This window comes from Pan troglodytes, chromosome 1 (assembly GCF_028858775.2).
Source record: "Pan troglodytes isolate AG18354 chromosome 1, NHGRI_mPanTro3-v2.0_pri, whole genome shotgun sequence".
NCBI lineage: Eukaryota > Metazoa > Chordata > Mammalia > Primates > Hominidae > Pan > Pan troglodytes.
The window spans coordinates 139,086,183-139,104,381 of record NC_072398.2 but is presented as its reverse complement, the minus strand read 5'-3'; the positions used below and the strand labels follow the sequence as shown (position 1 = coordinate 139,104,381).

Here is an 18,199-nt window from a genome sequence, read left to right as displayed (position 1 = left end):
GTTTTTGAGTTTTCATCTCCAATTTTCACATAAAATGCATCAGATTATCTAGGAACAATTTAAAATAAAGCTAAACAGTAACATATAAATAGTTTAAATCTCTCTTTCATTACACCATTCAGTAATTCTGGTATCCTTTTGAAACAAATTACTCCTGGCTGGGCGCGGTGGCTCACGCCTGTAATCCCAGCACTTTGGGAGGCCGAGGCGGGTGGATCACGAGGTCAGGAGTTCAAGACCAGCCTGGCCAAGATGGTGAAACGTCATCTCTACTAAAAATACAAAAAATTAGCCAGGCGCATTGGCAGGCACCTGTAGTCCCAGCTACTCAGGAGGCTGAGGAAGGAGAATCATTTGAACCCGGAGGGTGGAGGTTGCAGTGAGCCAAGATCGTGCCATTGCACTCCAGCCTGGGTGACAGAGTGAAACTCCATCTCAAAAAAAAAAAAAAAAAAAGAAACAAATTACTCCTCATAGTGATGAATTTCCTATTTAACTTACAGCTTTTATTATACATTTTGCTAGCCTCATCCAATTTAAATTTTATTGGGTCTTTTCTTAAATAGCCTTTTAAATATTTTATAGTAAATGTTGATTACTTAATGCATTGTTTCTCAATCACTTTTTCATTATCACTTTCCTAAGGAGCCTTTTTAGACTTTTTTTTTCCCTAATCACCCCCACCCTGTGAAATTTTAGTATCTGTTTATGTACTGTATGTATATCCATGCTTTATATATGCAAAGGGTAAGATTTTTTTCACCCTCCCAAGAACACAATTTTCACCCTTTTAGAGGCAAGATTGCTCACTTCAAGAATGTATGACCTACTGGGGCACTATAGGAAAATGTCATTTTAACTTTGACAGTGAATCTCAAGCCCATGTATTTTGTTTTTATAGCTGCCTGCCTCTCAAACATCACATGGTGACCACTCCAACACTACTACTGTGGGGAGAGAATGACGCATTCATGGAGGTTGAGATGGCTGAAGTCACAAAGATTTATGTTAAAAACTATTTCAGGCTAACTATTTTGTCAGAAGCCAGTCACTGGCTTCAGCAAGACCAACCTGACATAGTGAACAAATTGATATGGACATTTCTAAAAGAAGAAACAAGAAAAAAAGATTGACTTTTCTTTATCTTCTATGAAGGGTCTGTAATGAAATCTCTAAATAATTTTTAAAAATTGTTCATCAACTTCTTTATGTTTTATTAGAAAAAAACTGTTTTAATGTGCTTTATCATAAATAAATATCCTGACAAATGGTATTGAAAAAAATCTGAGATCATGTGAACATATAATACAATGTTGATTTTCTTCTGGTGTATTTTGCACAGACAAGCATCTGCCTTAAAATATATACACTTGTACAAAAAGGAAGTTTGGAGTAAGTGCTTCCATTTTGGTTTCTTGCTTTTTTTTACTCTGTTAACATATGGTGCCTTTTACAAATGTATATTAAAGATTAGCTGTGCCATATTATAAGGCAAACCTGAAATAATATAAATTTTCATTCTATTGTTCAAAAGTTCTTTTTACTATTTTTAACCATTAAAAAGTTATATTATCAAATCTCTTTGGATTTATAGTATATCTATTAGTTTGAAGGCAAATATAGCTAAATGAATATGCATTTTTAAAATGGGCCATATACTATTTATACTGGGAACATTAAACCATTTTTTAAAGCTGACATCTTGGCTGGGCGTGGTGGCTCATGCCTGTAATCTCAGCACTGTGGGAAGCCAAGGCGGGAGAATCACTTGAGACCAGGAGTTTGAGACCAGCCTGGCCAACATGGTGAAACCTCATCTCTACCAAAAATAAATAAAAAATAAAAGTGAGCAGGCGTAGGGGTGCACACCTAAAGTCCCAGCTACTCACGAGGCTGAGGTGAGAAGATTGCTTGTGTCCAGGAGCTTGAGGTTGCAGTGAGCCGTGATTGGGCCATTGCACTCCAGCCTGGGCAATGGAGTGAGACCCTGTTGGAACGGAAAGGGAAAGGGAGAGGGAAAAGGAAGGAAAGGATCCTTTTACCCCATTCAATGCAACAAGAATTGAATATTACACATCTTATATGCACTAGAATCTAAGCTCCACAGGGCAGGGATTTTTTTGTTGTTTTATTAACTGATACATACTCAAGTCTAGACTAAGGGCCTGGCATATTGTAGGCACTCAAACATTTGCTTAATGAATAAATAATATATCTGGCACACTGCTAGGCACTGCGGGGGGGTGGGGAATATAAAAGAAAGATAAGATGGTAACATAGAACTTTCCCATAAGAAGCCTTAAGGGCTGGGTGTGGTGGCTCATGCTTGTAATTCCAGCACTTTGGGAGGCTGAGGTGGGTGGATCACCTGAGGTCAGGAGTTCGAGTCCAGCCTGGCCAACATGGTGAAACCTCATCTCTACCAAAAATACAAAAATTAGCCGGGGATGGTGGCAAATGCCTGTAATCCCAGCTACTTGGGAGGCTGAGGCAGGAGAATTGCTTGAACCTGGGAGGCAGAGGTTGCAGTGAGCCAAGATTGCACCACTGCATTCCAGCCTGGGCAACAAGAGCAAAAAAAAAAAAAAAAAAAAAAAAAAAAAGACGCATACATAGAATGATAGAATGCAGTCAAATTAAACAAAGGTTCAAGAGTAGAAATGAACATTATAAGTAAGAGTTGAAAAGAGTTACAGAATAGAGAACAATACCAACTCAGGGGACTACTACTCATTCTTTTGGGTTGTTCTCCTTTAACATGGGAGGCAACCAGTAACACTGCCAAATCACATCACAGAACAAATAAGCCCTAAATTGGTGAAAGGATTGCTTCCCTCATTAAGCATAGTTCTGATCGTGACAGAACAAAGGAGAATGTCCCTAAGAATTCTCATTACTGTATCACAGCAAGTTGTATTTACAACAAAAATCCAATTCTCTATATAACACATTGCTTCATAACAACATGCAAGGTAGGTATCACCAATTTATAAATAGTAAAAATGTGATTTAACGTGTAACTTTGCCAATGCCCATAGTGTAAGTTCTGGAGCTAGGATCTGACCTAGAGCCATCTGGTGGTAAAGCCCATGATCCCACTTACACCAGATACCATTTAGCAGACTTGTGGTATCCACGCCACTCTTCCTGTTTCAGCAGTAATCTGGTGTGTTTCAATAGATGGACATATCTCTCAGGAACCTACAATTTGACTTTTAATTTTGGGAGGGAAAAGGAATTCAAATTAGCCATTAGTAAACATAGGAATATTCTATAGAGCATTGTCAGAGTTGCAAATGCCACAAGGTATAGAAAAAACCTGGTTCATACCAACTTGTTGCTTCCCTCTTGATCCCTCCAGAAGGGCAGCAACAAGGGAAAGAATGGGACGTGTTGACACAGTAAAGTAATCCTGACTTATTTTAATAAAAACCTGTTACTGACAAAGGTGATTTTAAGATTTGTTGTTGTTGCTACTTATGTCAGTTTAGGATTGGACTAATATTAAGAATTTATCAATCAAACATTCCATGGGCAATTCCGGCCTATTACAATGAATGTACTCTAATTTTTAATAGATATGGAAAAGTACTTGTAACAGATATAAAGCCTCAAGGGTGCCATCTTGAGTTAAACCTCTTAGGATAAACAGTTATTACTATCTCTGTAGAAATCTATTTGTAGGGCAAGTAAGTGAATTTGATTTACAAGCTGCCAAAGCAGCTCACAGTAAATAAAAACAGGTAATGGCACCTAAATTAAAAGTTGTAATTATTAATAATATTCATCTATTCAAATTAATATATCCCTAGTAGTATATAATATATGCCTAATTTAACATCAGAAATTGCTATGTGAAAATAATTTATTAGGCATATGTCAAAAGCAAGATGTTTGCAAAAAAAGAAAAAAAGATTGTGCTGTTGATATGATTCAAATTCTCCTGTTACATCATTTACCATCTTTGATTTTTCTGATTTTAAAGGTAATGCAGCATTTTCTATTAACCTACAATTTCCTCTAACAGTTCTAATTATGTGCAAACAGAAAAAGCAACTGGATGTGGGGAAGGGGTGCATGTCAAAGGCTGCCCCCAAATCCAGGCTACACACAGCCTGGGTCTACTAAGTCGGTTTCATGGCTCTGCAGTCCACAGACTCTGAGTTGGAGGCGAAGGAGTCTGGGATCACACAGGAGCTAATCAAGTCCTTGTATCCTCAGCAGACACGCCTCTGTGCATGGTGCTGGACCTGCATCATCCTCGTGGGTACGAATGTCCTGCATTGCCTTCCTCTTCATCTGGCCAGTGGCCATGCTTTCCACCTTTGGTTATCCTGCTCAAATCCTGCAACCCTGCCAAGAGTTGGAGAAAAAAAACTGGTGAAACCAGTACTCAAGCTCATGCTTCAGGTGGCTTTCTTTTTACCTGGGTTCCTGGCTAAAGTGAAAGGGAAAAAGGCAACCCAAGACAAGGCCCCTATCTTCGTTACAGCACCACGGTCCACTTTCTTTGACTCAATCCCCTGTGTGGTGGCAGGGTTACCCTCAGTGGTCTCTGCAAGTCAAAATGTGCAGATCCCATTGGCTGGGAAATTCCTACTGTCAACACAGCTGGTGCTTGTGATTTGAGAAGACCCCCATTCCAGGAAGAATACTAAGGATGAAATCCTGAAGTGAGTGACATTTGGAAAGAAGTGGCCACAGATTCTGATTTTCCTAGAAGGTGTGTGCATCAATCGCTCCCGTCTAGTCACTTTTAAACTAGGGGCCTTCTGTCCAGGTGTTCCTGTGTAGCCAGTGCTGCTCAGGTACCCAAACACCCTGGACATGGCAATCTGGACCTGGCAGGGATTCACAGCCTTCCAGGCCTGTATGTTGACACTCAGTCAACTCTTCACCAGGGTAGAAGTTGAGTTTATGCCTGTTTATATCCCAAATGATGAAGAAAAAAAAGACCCCATCCTTTTTGCCAATACAGTACACATCAACATGGCAAATGCTCTAGGGGTGCCTGGGACAGGGCACACTTACGAAGGCTGCAGAGTGATGATCTCCGCAGGTAACCTTCAACTACCCATAGAAGCTGGTTTGGTGGAATTTACAAAAATTAGCCAGAAGTTGAAGTTAGACAGGGATAACATTCATCAGCATTTGGATGAATATGCTGCAATTGCACTTTGCCTCAAAAGGAGGGAAGATAGGAATTGAAGAATTTTCAAGTTATTTAAAACTCCCAATTTCAGAGCCCTTGAGACAACCCCCTGCCCACTTCGGCAGGAATAATGATGGCAACATAGACTTCAGAGAGTATGTAATAGGTCTGACTGTTCTATGCAATCCTGCTAACATTGAAAAGAGTCTGCAAATGTCCTCTAAGCTTTTTGATCTTGATGCGGATGGTTTAATAACAGAACAGGAGTTCGCTGCTATACTTTAGGCAGCTTTTGGAGTGCCAGATCTTGATGTTTCCAGGCTCTTTCAGGAAATAGCTGAACAGAAATCAGTGTACATTTCATATGAGAGATTTAAGAAATTTGCCCTGAAGCATCCAGCATATCCCAAGTTATTTAATTCACACCTAGACCTCCAGGCAGCCTATATATATTCATTACCCCAAAAAGTACAGTTTTAATCACTGTATTCAAATGTTACAAGTTAGCCCTGAAAACAGTGAAAGTATCTTCTAGGTAGAAATGATGATTGAAGTAAGAATTACTCTTTGAGGAAAAACTCAATAGTTTTCACTCTAAGAGGCATAGACAATTATATTTAAAATATGCTTGAGGAATATTTCAGTTAGATTTAATAGTATCTATTTTTCTTCTTTCTTAAGATAGCATTTGTTTTAATGTGACCTAAATGTAGAAGAACAAGTGATCTAGTCATAAACCTTGTTCACCCAGCAGGGTTCTAGTTAGTGCCTTTATTGTATTTAATGCTAAAATAAGGCCAGAGGAACATTAAAGCCTATCACCTGTCCCTCACTGTTGCAGAAAAAAATATCACATTAAGAGCTACACTTGGGCAAGCATGGTGGCTCACGCCTATAATTCCAACACTTTGGGAGGCTGAGGTGGAAGAATCGCTTGAGACCAGGAGTTTGAGACCAGCCCAGGCAACATGGCAAAACCCCACCTCTAAACAAAATACAAAATTAGCCTAGTGTGGTGGCGTGCGCCTGTAGTCCCAGCTACGCAGGAGGCTGAGATGGGAGGATCACTTGAGCCCAGGGGGCAGATGTTGCAGTGAACGGATATTGCACCACTGTATCAGCTTGAGCGACAGAGATCCTATCTCAAAAAAGAAGAAAAAAAAAAAAGAGCTACACTGACAGTAAATAAAAACATTAAATTACCATTTGCATTTCCTCCAAAAAAAGAAAAGAGCTATATAAATACCTCTTTAGTCATTTGAAAAGTAGCCTCAATTTTCTTATTTTTCTTATTTATTATTATTATTTTTGAAGCAGAGTTTCATTCTTGTTGCCCAGGCTGTAGTGTAATGGTGCAGTCTTGGCTCACTGCATCCTCTGCCTCCCAGGTTCGAGGGATTCTCCTGCCTCAGCTTCCCAAGACTCCTGGGATTACAGGCATGAGCCACCACACCCGGCGAATTTTATATTTTTAGTAGAGACGGGATTTCTCCATGTTGGTCGGGTTGGTCTTGAACTCCCGACCTCAGGTGATCCACCCTCCTCGGCCTCCCAAAGTGCTGGGATTACAGGCGTGAGCCACCGTGCCTGGCCACATTTTCTTATTTTTCAAGATAAAATAAATATTAGGAAGATATAGTGTTGGGAATACATTGCAACAATTATATATGGTATGCCTGTTCCCTGCTTGCCTTTTTAAAGCATAGAAGTGATTATTTAGAATGAGAAATCACAACAAATTAAAATTTCTGAAAACCTGCAAAAATATCATAAACATAGGTCATAAATATAGGAATTTTGACAAATTTCATTCTGTATGACTTTAATCAAAACACAAAAAAAGTGTTTATAATTAACATGTTCTGCATTACTGAAAATATTCTTTTTGTTCCAATAAGGCATCAATGAGAATTGAAGCCTCTACTTATTTACACATTTATTTCCAATACCTGTCACTATGTGACATCTTCACATAGTGATGTGACATCTTCACATAGTGATGTGACATCTTCACATAGTGATGTGACCCTTGGGCCCTACCCCTTCATGTCACCATGCAGGATGAATCAGCAAAGTATTCCTGGAAACCATTCCCATACCCGGACAGGTAGCAACAACCTATCTAGACATAGAAGTGAATGTGAACTCATAAACATACTCCACCAGCCCTAATCACTGAATCCCCTACTTAGTTTCACTGTGACTGAATCTTAAAGATGGTTGTAGCTACTCAGTAGCACCAGATATGAGGTAACATTTGACCAAAGTTTGCCAACTTTACAAAAACATAACCAAGTAAACACATTTTTAGGGATGCTACTAGAACCCTAGAAGGGGCTTATGGAAGTGGGGCACCTAAAGCTTTAACTTTGTCAGTTTCCTGATACTTTCAGAAGGTAGAAAGAAAGAAGAGAAGAATGGGAGAAAGGTAAGGAGATGAGGAAGGAAAGGAAAAGAAAAAAAAATCAAATATTATTTTGAGATAATTTCTATGCAGTTCTGCCCTGAAAAAAAAAAGGATTTGGATAAGCTATTTTTCATAATCCCCATCCGGTGCAATATTCCCATGATAATAAATGCATATATATATAGAATTCAATACAATGATTTGTTTAAGTGTACTGAAAATTATTCATTTAAATAAGAGCTTTCACTTAAAAGTAGTTATCAAGCAATATCTTTATTCAAACAGTAGTGCAACTTAAACATTTGTAGAACTCTTTTAAGGTTGTTTCTCATTAGATAGTGAGCTATTCAAAAAAGCAGGGTCATTATTATACTCTCTACATTTTAACCTCAAATGTTTAGCTGGGTGTGGTGGTGCATGCCCATAGTCCCAGCTACTCAGGAGGCTGAGGTGGGAGGATTGCTTTAGCTAAGGAGCCACAGGTTGCAGCGAGCTGAGATCACGCCACTGCACTCTAGCCTGGGCAACAAAGCAAGACTCTCTCTCAAAAAAAAAAAAAAAAGTTTGACATAGCTTTGTTTAAACCCTCTTTAACACTTAACGCTTAAATTTTTTTTATTTTAAAATAAATACAGATACAGAAAACGATATCAGGGAAATCTATAGCTAATAATTATTTTATATTATAAATATCTATATTTCATATTCTAAATATAATCTGTTTTAAGATGAATACTCTTGGCCGGGCGCGGTGGCTCACGCCTGTAATCCCAGCACTTTGGGAGGCTGAGGCAGGCGGATCACAAGGTCAGGATTTCAAGACCAGCCTGGCCAATATGGTGAAACCCTGTCTCTACAAAAAATACAAAAATTAGCCAGGCGTGGTGGCAGGCGCCTGTAGTCCCAGCTACTTGGGAGGCTGAGGCAGGAGAATCACTTGAGCCTGGGAGGCAGAGGTTGCAGTGAGCCGAGATTGCGCCACCACACTCCAGCCTAGGTGACAGAGGGAGACTCCATCTCAAAAAAAAAAAAAAAAAAAAGATGAATACTCTTGCAACCAACACTTAGATTGAGAAATAAAACTTGTCCAGCCACCTTACAAGCCCTTGCATACCCCTATCATAATTACAAACTCCCTCTTCCTCTCAAAATTAAGCTCCTTTCCTGACTTGGATAGCTTCACTTCCTGTATTTCTTTACTTTTTAATCATCTAAATGTGCATATTTTGATACCGTGATGCTTAATTTTATGTGTCAACTTGGCTAGGCCGTGGTACCCAGATATTTGGTCACAGATTACTCCAGATGTTTCTGTGAAGAGATTGTTTATATGAGATTAACATTTAAATCAGTAGACTGTGAGTAAAGCTGACTGCCCTTCATAATGTAGGTAGGCCTCATCCAATCAGTTAAGGCCTTAATAGAAAAAGACTGACCTACCCTGAAGAGGGGAGAATTCTGCCAGCAAACTGCCTGTAGACTTAATGTGCAATTCTTCCCTGGGTCTACAGCCTGCAGGCCTACCTACAGATTTGAGGGTTGCCAATCCTTTACAATTGTGTGAGCCAGTTCCTTAAATCCTGCCCCCTACCCCATACACACACACACACACACACACACACACACACACACAGAGTTCTCCAGAGAAACAGAACCAATTGGATATTGGTTCCAATTGGATCTATCTGTCTATCTATCGATCTATCTATCTATCATCTATCTATCTATCTATCTATATCTATCTCCAGAGAAACAGAAAACTCTGATAATAGATGCTATTCCTAGACCCTATAGTTTATTCATGCACGTTTTTGACATTGGATGTTTTTTCTCCCTACATTGTAGCCCATGAAAGATATTTTTTAGGCCTTTTAAAATCTACAGATTTCCCTTCCATCCCTTATTTTGCTTATACTTTTTCTATTGCAGAACCTAGGCTGTTTGATCTGTGGAATTTCCCATAGTCTGCATTTTGCCAAGTGCATATTTATGGTACAAATCAGCATATCCTTCTGCCCTTTGTATTTTCTGCTGATTGGAATCCAGAGGCTTGATCAAATTCAGGTTTGATTCATTTGGCAAGATCATACATGTAGTGTGTTTTTCATCAGAAAGCATATATTGCCTGGTTTTCTTTTTGTGATTTTTGTAGCTATTGCTGTTCATCACTTAGATCATTGAGGGTTGTAATATGGTGCTATTCTGATTCTGTAATCGCTTTTCTTTTTCGAAATGGCTTTTCCAAATGGCTGCCTATTCTTAAATATGATGGCAGGAAGAAATCAAAATCACAACTTCCCTGTACATGAAGACCTTCAGTGGTCATCATCACTATCACCTTTGTAAACCTACCACATCCACTGGAGCTAGTAAAACTTAACTGCTAGGAGGAAACAAACTCTAACAGCAAAATGACATTGATTATTTGAATGGAAGGCAGTGTGAGGGGAAAGGTAAAACTCTAAAGAGTAACCTTCAAAACTACTTTGTGATGATAAGTCATAAGCTAATAATGCACAACATAGCAGAATTTTACATGGTTTATCTCATTTAGTCTTTCTAACCACCACATGAGGTACCCTTATCCCCATTATAGGGAAACTGAGGCTTGGAGAGCTTCATGGATCATCACAATAGACTAAAGCTCAATAGACTATTAGACCAGTAGGCTAGGTCACACAACTAATAAACAACTTAAATTGGATTCAATATCATGATTCTAAAGTCTGTGCTTTTAACCATTACATACATGCAGGGAAGAGTACAGAAACAGTATAAGTGAGGTTTGTGCAGGATTCTCAGCTTTATCAGTTCTTTGTGTTGCTGTTAGCACTGAGAGGACATTGAACAGATTAACAGTTGACCAATACTAAGGCAAAAAATTACTGCACCCTCACCCTTGGGCATAGAACATTCAGCAATTTATTTTTTATTTTTTATTTTTTATTTTTTGAGACAGGATCTTGCTCTGTCACCCAGGCTGGTTTGCAGCAGTGTGATCTCAGCTCACTGCAACTTCCACCTCCTGGGCTCAAGTGATCCTCCTGCCTCACCCTTCTGAGTAGCCAGGACCACAGGTGCGCGCCACAACCCAGGGCTAATCTTTCTTATTTTTGATAAAGACGGGGTTTTGCCATGTTGCCCAGGCTGGTCTCAAACTCCTGGACTCAAGTGATCCACCCACCTCAGTCTCCCAAAGAGTTGGGATTACAGGCATGAGCCACTGCACCCAGCCAGTAAAATTTTTTTTAAAGCAATGTATATAAAGCCTCTATAATTAAAACTGTGATATTGGCACATGAATAGATGGCCTGAACAATGTGATAGACTAGAAAGTCCAGAAATAGAACTAAAGGACAAAACAATTTAGCATACGATAAAAGTGGCATCTAAAATGAGAAGGGGAAAAGCTGACTTTTAATAAACGATATTGGGATAACTAGATAGCCACTTGGAAAAAAAGAAAATATACAATTGGATCTTTTCTTCATACCATGTAACAAGATAAATTCCAAATGAATTAAATAGCTAAGTATAAAAAGTGAAATCACACATTATTAGGGGAAAGCGTATGAATTCTTTTACACTCTGGAAGTCAGGATAATCTTTCCACCTATGACTCAAAGTCCAGAAAAAATGAACAAAAAGAAAGAATAAATTTGACTACATTAAAACAAAAACACCAGGGGAAAAAAAAACCCACCAAAAGCCAAGCTAAGTCAGAAGACAAATGACAAATGGGAAAAATATATTTGCAAATTATATCACAGACAACACTAATATCTCCAACATCTAAAAATAGAGAAAAGACCAAAAGCAAAATGGACAAAGGATATGAATAATCATTCAAAGAAGAAATTAAAATGGCAGCTGAGAGAAATGTAGTGGAATTGCCGTCATAAAAAGAAATAACAAAGACCTGCATTCGTATGGCATAACCTCTAGGATATACTGTTTGTGTGTGTGTGTGTGTGTGTGTGTGTGTGTGTGTACACATTTACTTTTATTGTAACAAAGCAACTTGTACACTTTTAATGTTTAAAACTGAGCATCATCTTCCCTTTCCAGCGAAACAAAAAGAAAATTTAAAAATAAACAGGAACAAAATTACAATAGAGAATGTCAATTCCAAATAAGATCCTACAGGTTCTGCTGATTCTCCCATTGAGTGGCAGGGCTCAAGTCATCATTAGGAGGGAATTTATTTTAAAAGTGTCATCTTAAACTGCAAGGATGTCTGTCAAATATCACAATTAAACATGCCAAAGGAGAAGCCATGTTGTCAAAATGCCCACTTAACCCACCCAAACATCTCAAATCCACGCTTTGCTGACCTTCTATAACCCTATTTTTTTAAGTTTTTTTTTCTTTTTTTAAACGAGAAAGTAGACCGATATGTGTTGGTAAATGCTAACTGTCCATATTGTCCCTTTGACCTACATAGAGACACAGTGTACTCTCTGAACCCAATATACAGAGAAAGGAGGAAAAAAGCTAGAATTCTATGCACTACTATACAGGGGCCTAGCATCCTCCAGCTTCCAGCAGAGCGAAGGGAGCAGGTTTTTCTTTTTCCCCACAGAGCTCGGTGGTGTCGATTCCATACAGTTTTTGTTCAGACAGGAAGGGATAAAAATGAACTTCGAACAGAAAAGGGTAGAGACTCTTTTCCCATTGTATTCTGCTCAAGGTATTTCTCCCCAAATAAGTTGAGAACCATGGAGTAGAGAAAAGAGAGCTCAAGAACAGGGTGACTGAGCACAAGAGAAAAAAAAAAAAAAGACTGCAACTTGCTCCCAGGGCTGGAGAAAATTTTAAAAAAGGAAGGTTGGAGTCCATCAGTGTCCTATTAGTCATCTTCTCCTCCATCCTCCTCTCCTTCCTCCCCTTCATCATCATCTTCATCTTCTTCACCTTCATCCTCATCCCCTTCATCAATATCTTCTAATTCTTCCTCCCCTTCATCACCATCATCATCATCATCATCATCTTCTCCTCCTTCTTCATCATCCATAGCAGGAACCAAGTAATACTGTAATGGGTTTGGCCAAATATCATCTTTGATGACCTCTTCTAACTCATCAGCACCCGCATCAGAATGATCAGTAAACCAGGTAAAGAAGCTCTCTGGTTCCTCATGCTGCCTCTTCCTGCTGGCTTTATTCTGTGTTTGACTTGAACGTTTCGTCACATCCTTTCCAGATTTCCATTTGATTTTGGTGGACTTTGAAGATGGATCACCACTCTCATTCAGATGAAATTCTTTGGAGAAAACTTTATTTTCAAAGTAAGGATTTTCATCAAAATAAAAATCTATTCTGTAACCTGATTTAATATCTTCAAATTCTGTCACTTCAACTTTAGTCAAATAATGCAGTGCCTCTTCGTTCTCCTCCCCAAGCAGTGAAGACACTTGTGGATGGTTGACAAATGTTGTTACCCCAAAATTTGGGATTTTGGCGATCAATTCTGACCTCTTCTGAAAAAATGGTTGGCGGAGTTTGTTATATTTCTGTTCTCCTTTCAAAATCTCCTCACTGTCTTGTTCATTAAGCCTGTCTATTTCATTTTGTACTTCATCAATGTGTTCAATTGCTTCTTGCTGTTCTTTTTCTCCCTTCTTCGGCAAGCCTGCAGAGGCCGATGTCTCCTCCAGTCCCAGAGCAGGAGGTGGTCTTGGTTTCTTCTTTTGAAGTGGGAGTGGAGACTGGCGTTTAGGGGCCATGCTGTTAGGGAAGTCCAAGAACCAGACCACGAGTCTCCTCGCTCGTCTGGAAGCAGGCAGAACACTCTAGGATGTACCGTTAAATGAGGAAAAATAAGATGCAGAATACTAAATATAGTATGCATGTTACCTTATGTTTAAGAAGGGGTGATCTGAGTACATGGAATATATGGAATACACACATATACATATACACATTCATTCTTTTTTCCAAGGTAATAAAGGAATTTTACCCACTTTATTTCTAGTAGTATGTAGTTTCACTTTTTACATTTAGCTGTCTTATCCATTACATTTTTATATATAGTTCTTTTTTCTTTTTTTTTTGAGATGCAGTTTCGCTCTTGTCACCCAGGCTAGAGTGCAGTAGCTTGATATTCGGCTCACTGCAACCTCCACCTCCCAGGTTCAAGCAATTCTCCTGCCTCAGCCTCCTGAGTAGCTGGGATTACAGGCCTGCACCACCACGCCCAGCTAATTTTGTATTTTCAGTAGAGACAGGGTTTCACCATGTTGGCCAGGCAGGTCTCGAACTCCAGACCTCAGGTGATCTGCCCACCTTGGCCTTCCAAAGTGCTGGGGTTACAGGTGTGAACCACCATGGTCAGCGAATTTTTATATACAGTTCTTGAAAACAAAAAACAAAAACAAACACAAAAAAACACCACTCAGCTGGGCATGGTGGCACATGCCTATAGTTCCAACTACTCAGGAGGTTGAGGCAGGAAGATCACTTGAGCCCAGGAGTTCAAGGTCAGCCTGGAAAACATAACAAGCTCTCTCGCTCTCTCTGAAAATCTTTTTGCTTTTTCAAAAAAATTTATTGAGATGGAGTCTCCCTCTGTTGCCCAGACTCAAGTGCAGTGGCGCCATCTCGGCTCACTGCAAACTCTGCCTGCCGGGTTCAAGTGATTCTCCTGCCTCAACCTCGAGTAGCTGGGATTTGAAATTTTTCATATTAAAACTTTCATTTTTTGTTTTGAAACAGGGTCTCACTCTGTCACTCAGGCTGAAGTGCAGTGGCACGATCACGGCTCACTGCAGCCTCTAACCCCTGGTTTAGGCGATCCTTCCACCTCAGCCTCCTGAGTAGCGAGGACTACAGGCATGTGCCACCACACCTGGCTTTAATTTTATTTATGTATTTATTTATTTATTTATTTATTTATTTAGTAAGTAAGTAGAGACGAGGCCTTGCTATGCTGCCTAGGCTGTTCTTGAACTCCTGGGCTCAAGCAATCCTCCCACCTCAGACTCCCAAAATGTTGGGATTACTGGTGTGAGCCACCAAGCTCAGCCTAAACATTTTTAAAGAGGGAGAAATAATGCATCAAAAATGGGTTTGCTTTCATGAGATTAGAATTCTTGAAAGAAGTTTTTCCTTCCAAGGCAATTTTACCTAAATTTACTTTTCTCACATTAAGATCACAGTTAAAGATGACCCTAAACCAAATTAGGAGTTTAGCCACGTTTACCTTCACAGCTCCCACCGCTAGTTCCTTAAACTCTCTTTTCCTCCTGATCAAAAATTATTTCAGGAAGAACATCTGAAAACCTCACTCACATTAAGGGATAAATGACTATAGAGATGAATTAAAATAAAAATAATGCTTTAAGTTAAATTATCTAATGGTAGAATGTGAAGCATCAATGACATGATTTTTTTTTTTTTTTTTTTTTTTTTTTTTTTTTTTTTTAGAGACAGTCTTGTTCTATTGCCCAGGCTAAGTAGTGCAGTGCTGCGATGTGATCATAACTTACTGCAGCCTCGAACTCCTGGCTTCAAGCAATCCTCCCACCTCAACCTCCCAGTGTTGGAATTACAGGCATGAGCTGCCATGCCCAGCCATGTTTTGTTTTTTAAGGGAGTATTTACTCATTCTTTAATCATTTCACATAGCCGCCTAAGCTACCTTAAGTTTTTTTATTTTTATATATATATTTCTTGAGACGGAGTCTTGCTCTGCTACCCAGGCTGAAGTGCAGTAGCACGATCTCGGCTCATTGCAACCTCTGCAGTGAAATGATATAGTTAAGTGATTCTCCTGCCCCAGCCTCCCAAGTAGCTGGGACCACAGGCATGCACCACCACACCTGGCTAATTTTGGTATTTTTAGTAGAACCGGGGTTTCGCCATATTGGCCAGTCTGGTCTCGAACTCCTGACCTCAGGTGATCTGCCCGACTCGGCCTTCAAATGTGCTGGGATTACAGGCATGAGCCACCAAACCCAGCCTAACTTAAGTTGTTTTAAGATAAAACATGAACCAGAAATCATTCTGTCACCCATTTCCAACCAGAGAGTAGCCTAGTTGTTACTTTATCAGGTGATAAAGAGGCCTGGTAGAAATCTGGCAGGGCTTTGAAGGGAGTCTGGTGCTAGACTACCTGGGTGGTTTTTTGATTTTTTTTTTTTAACATGTGGATATTTTAGGTATACAACATGATGTTTTGACATACATAGTGAAATGATATAGTCAAGCACATATCATCATCACACAGTTACTGTTTTCCCTCTCACCACACCTAGTTACTTTTTTGTGGTATGAACACCTAAAATCTACTCGCTTAGCAAATTTCTAGTATACAACAAATATTATTACCTATAGTTCTCATGCTGTACATTAGATCTCTATACTTACTCATCCTACATAAATGCAACTTTGTACCCTTTGACCTACATCTCCCCCAACCACCTTTCTGTTTATGTACTTTTTAAAAGATCCTACATATGAGAGTATGCAGTATTTGTCTTTTTTCTTTTTTTTTTTTTTTTTTTTGAGACAGAGTCTGGCTCTGTCGCCCAGGCTGGAGTGCATGGCAATCTCCGCTCACTGCAAGCTCCGCCTCCCAGGTTCACACCATTCTCCTGCCTCAGCTTCCTGAGTAGCTGGGACTACAGGTGCCCACCACCATGCCTGGCTAATTTTTTTTGTATTTTTAGGAGAGACGGGGTTTCACCGTGTTAGTCAGGATGGTCTCGATCTCCTGACCTCATGATCCGCCCACCTTGGCCTCCTAAAGTGCTGCAATTACAGGCGTCAGGCAGTATTTGTCTTTCTGTGCCTGGCTAATTTTACTTAACGTCCTCCAGCTTCATCCATGTTGTCACAAATGGCAGGATCTTCTCTTTTAAGAATGAATAATATTCCATTGTATATATACAACATTATCCATTAATCTATCCTAGGGACAGTTAGGTTGTTTCCATATCTTAGCTATTGTGAATAATGGTGCAACAAACATGAAAGTGCAGATATCTCTATGAGGTGCTAATTTCATTTCCTTTGGGTGTATACCTGAAGAGGGTTTGCTGGGTCATGTCATAGTTCTATTTTTAAGTTTTTGAGGAACCTCCATACTGTTTTCCATAATGGCTGCACCAATTTACATTCCTATCAAAAGTATATGTAAATTGACTAAATTTGCCAGTCAAAATATAAATACTGCCTGGGTTATAATACACCATTATTATGGTGTAACACACCATATATTATAGTGTGATATATGACATTGTGTGACCTTGGCCAAGTTTACCTATTCTTTGTACGCCTCAGCTTCCTCATCTGTAAATAGGTCTGAAGACAGTACCTAGCTAAATGGTTGTTGTAAGGATTAACTGAGTTAAAACACACAGTGCAAATAGAGTAGCGTTTATCACATAATAAGGATTCAAATATAAGCTACTATTATGTTATCTTTGACACCCCTCGTTTCTACAGGAATAATTAAGAGTCAATTATCCATCCAAGCATTTGGGAATTAATTTTAAAAAATCAATTATCCAGTTATATTTTTCAGAATTAAGATGTCTGAATATTTGAGAGGGGGCATTATCTGAAGAAATGGTTACCTCTTGGCCAATCTTATGGTACAAATACAAAGTCCATATATTCCCCTCCCCGCCTCCTTTTTTTTTTTTTTTTTTTTTTTTTTGTTTGGTAGAGACAGGGTCTCCTTATGTTGCCCAGGCTGGTCTTTAATTCCTGGGCTCAAGTGATCCTCCCGCCTTGGCTTCCCAAAGTGCTGGGATTACAGGTGTGAGCCACTGCAACCTGGCCAATGTATTTTCCAAGCAATTACTATTCTTCACCTTGTGTGTAGAGTTTGTGAATGAAACAGATTTTTTTTGTTTTTGAGACAGGGTCTTGCTGTGCTGTTCAGGCTGGAGTGCAGTGGTGCAATCATAGCTCACTGCAGCCTCGACCTCTCGGGCTCAAGCCATCATTCCGCCTCTGCTTCCCAAGTAGATGGGACTTGCCCGGCTCGAAGCGGAACTACTGAGTTTTCTTCTTTTGGAGGCAGTAATCAAATAAAAAATACCAAAACCTTAAATGATAATCAGTTTGCTACTTTATTTGGGACAAAAGAGAATTCTATATTTCATCCATCCATCACTTCACTGCTCAAAGACTTTGCCCCTTACCTATTTCTCCCTTCTTGGTCATAAATGTTAGGGCTTTATATGCAAAGCCCTGTGCTTTCTCCGATCAAGTCCAAAAGCTTGTATGAGCCACTCCTTGGATAAGAAGGGGATGGGGCCTTCTAGATGCTGTAAGTATCTCTTATATTGAACTCAGAATTGTTCTGACTGGCAGTTTATGAAGTTCTTCCCCTACTCCTCCCATCGCCAATTTTTCTTGCCCCAAACATTTATACCTCAGGGTTAAGAAGCCAGGTAAGTGAGGGGGTGTGACTCGCCCAGTCTTTCATTGGAAAAAAGTGTAGACCTGTCAGGAAGACACAGCATAGAAAGGCTGCATGTGCTGATTTGAACTCGAGCCCCAGTAAAACATTGAAATGAATGAACACCAACCGGAAGGGAAAGAAGAGGGGAGGGGATAAGGAGCCTGAGGATTGGTTTGCCCCGCGGGATGGTCCGCGCCTGAGCCATGGGAGGCGGGGTGCCCGCCGGC

The 18,199-nt window shown here is 39.6% G+C and overlaps 2 protein-coding genes and 1 pseudogene across 2 annotated transcripts in view; 2 read left to right on the top strand and 1 right to left on the bottom strand.

Annotated features, from left to right (window-relative positions):
- EPHX4 (epoxide hydrolase 4) overlaps nt 1-1,515 on the top strand; it is a 36,202-nt gene extending 34,687 nt beyond the window's left edge. The window contains exon 7 of the mRNA XM_001152592.6: nt 902-1,515. Within this exon, the coding sequence (XP_001152592.2) occupies nt 902-1,133 (232 nt within the window). The 3' untranslated portion in view covers nt 1,134-1,515. The remainder of the gene's footprint in view (nt 1-901) is intronic.
- A 2,504-nt stretch (nt 1,516-4,019) lies between these two features.
- Nucleotides 4,020-6,121, top strand: LOC100612950 (lysophosphatidylcholine acyltransferase 2B-like; annotated as a pseudogene).
- A 6,274-nt stretch (nt 6,122-12,395) lies between these two features.
- On the bottom strand, nt 12,396-13,318 carry SETSIP (SET like protein). The gene has a single exon (XM_009425286.5). The coding sequence runs from the start codon at nt 13,282-13,284 to the stop codon at nt 12,409-12,411; it is 876 nt and encodes a 291-aa protein (XP_009423561.3). The 5' UTR covers nt 13,285-13,318; the 3' UTR covers nt 12,396-12,408.
- Nucleotides 13,319-18,199: the final 4,881 nt, after the last annotated feature.

Bases quoted from the DNA above. Each gene is read 5' to 3' on its own strand.
- SETSIP (XM_009425286.5), bottom strand. From the start codon at position 13,284: ATGGCCCCTAAACGCCAGTCTCCACTCCCACTTCAAAAGAAGAAACCA.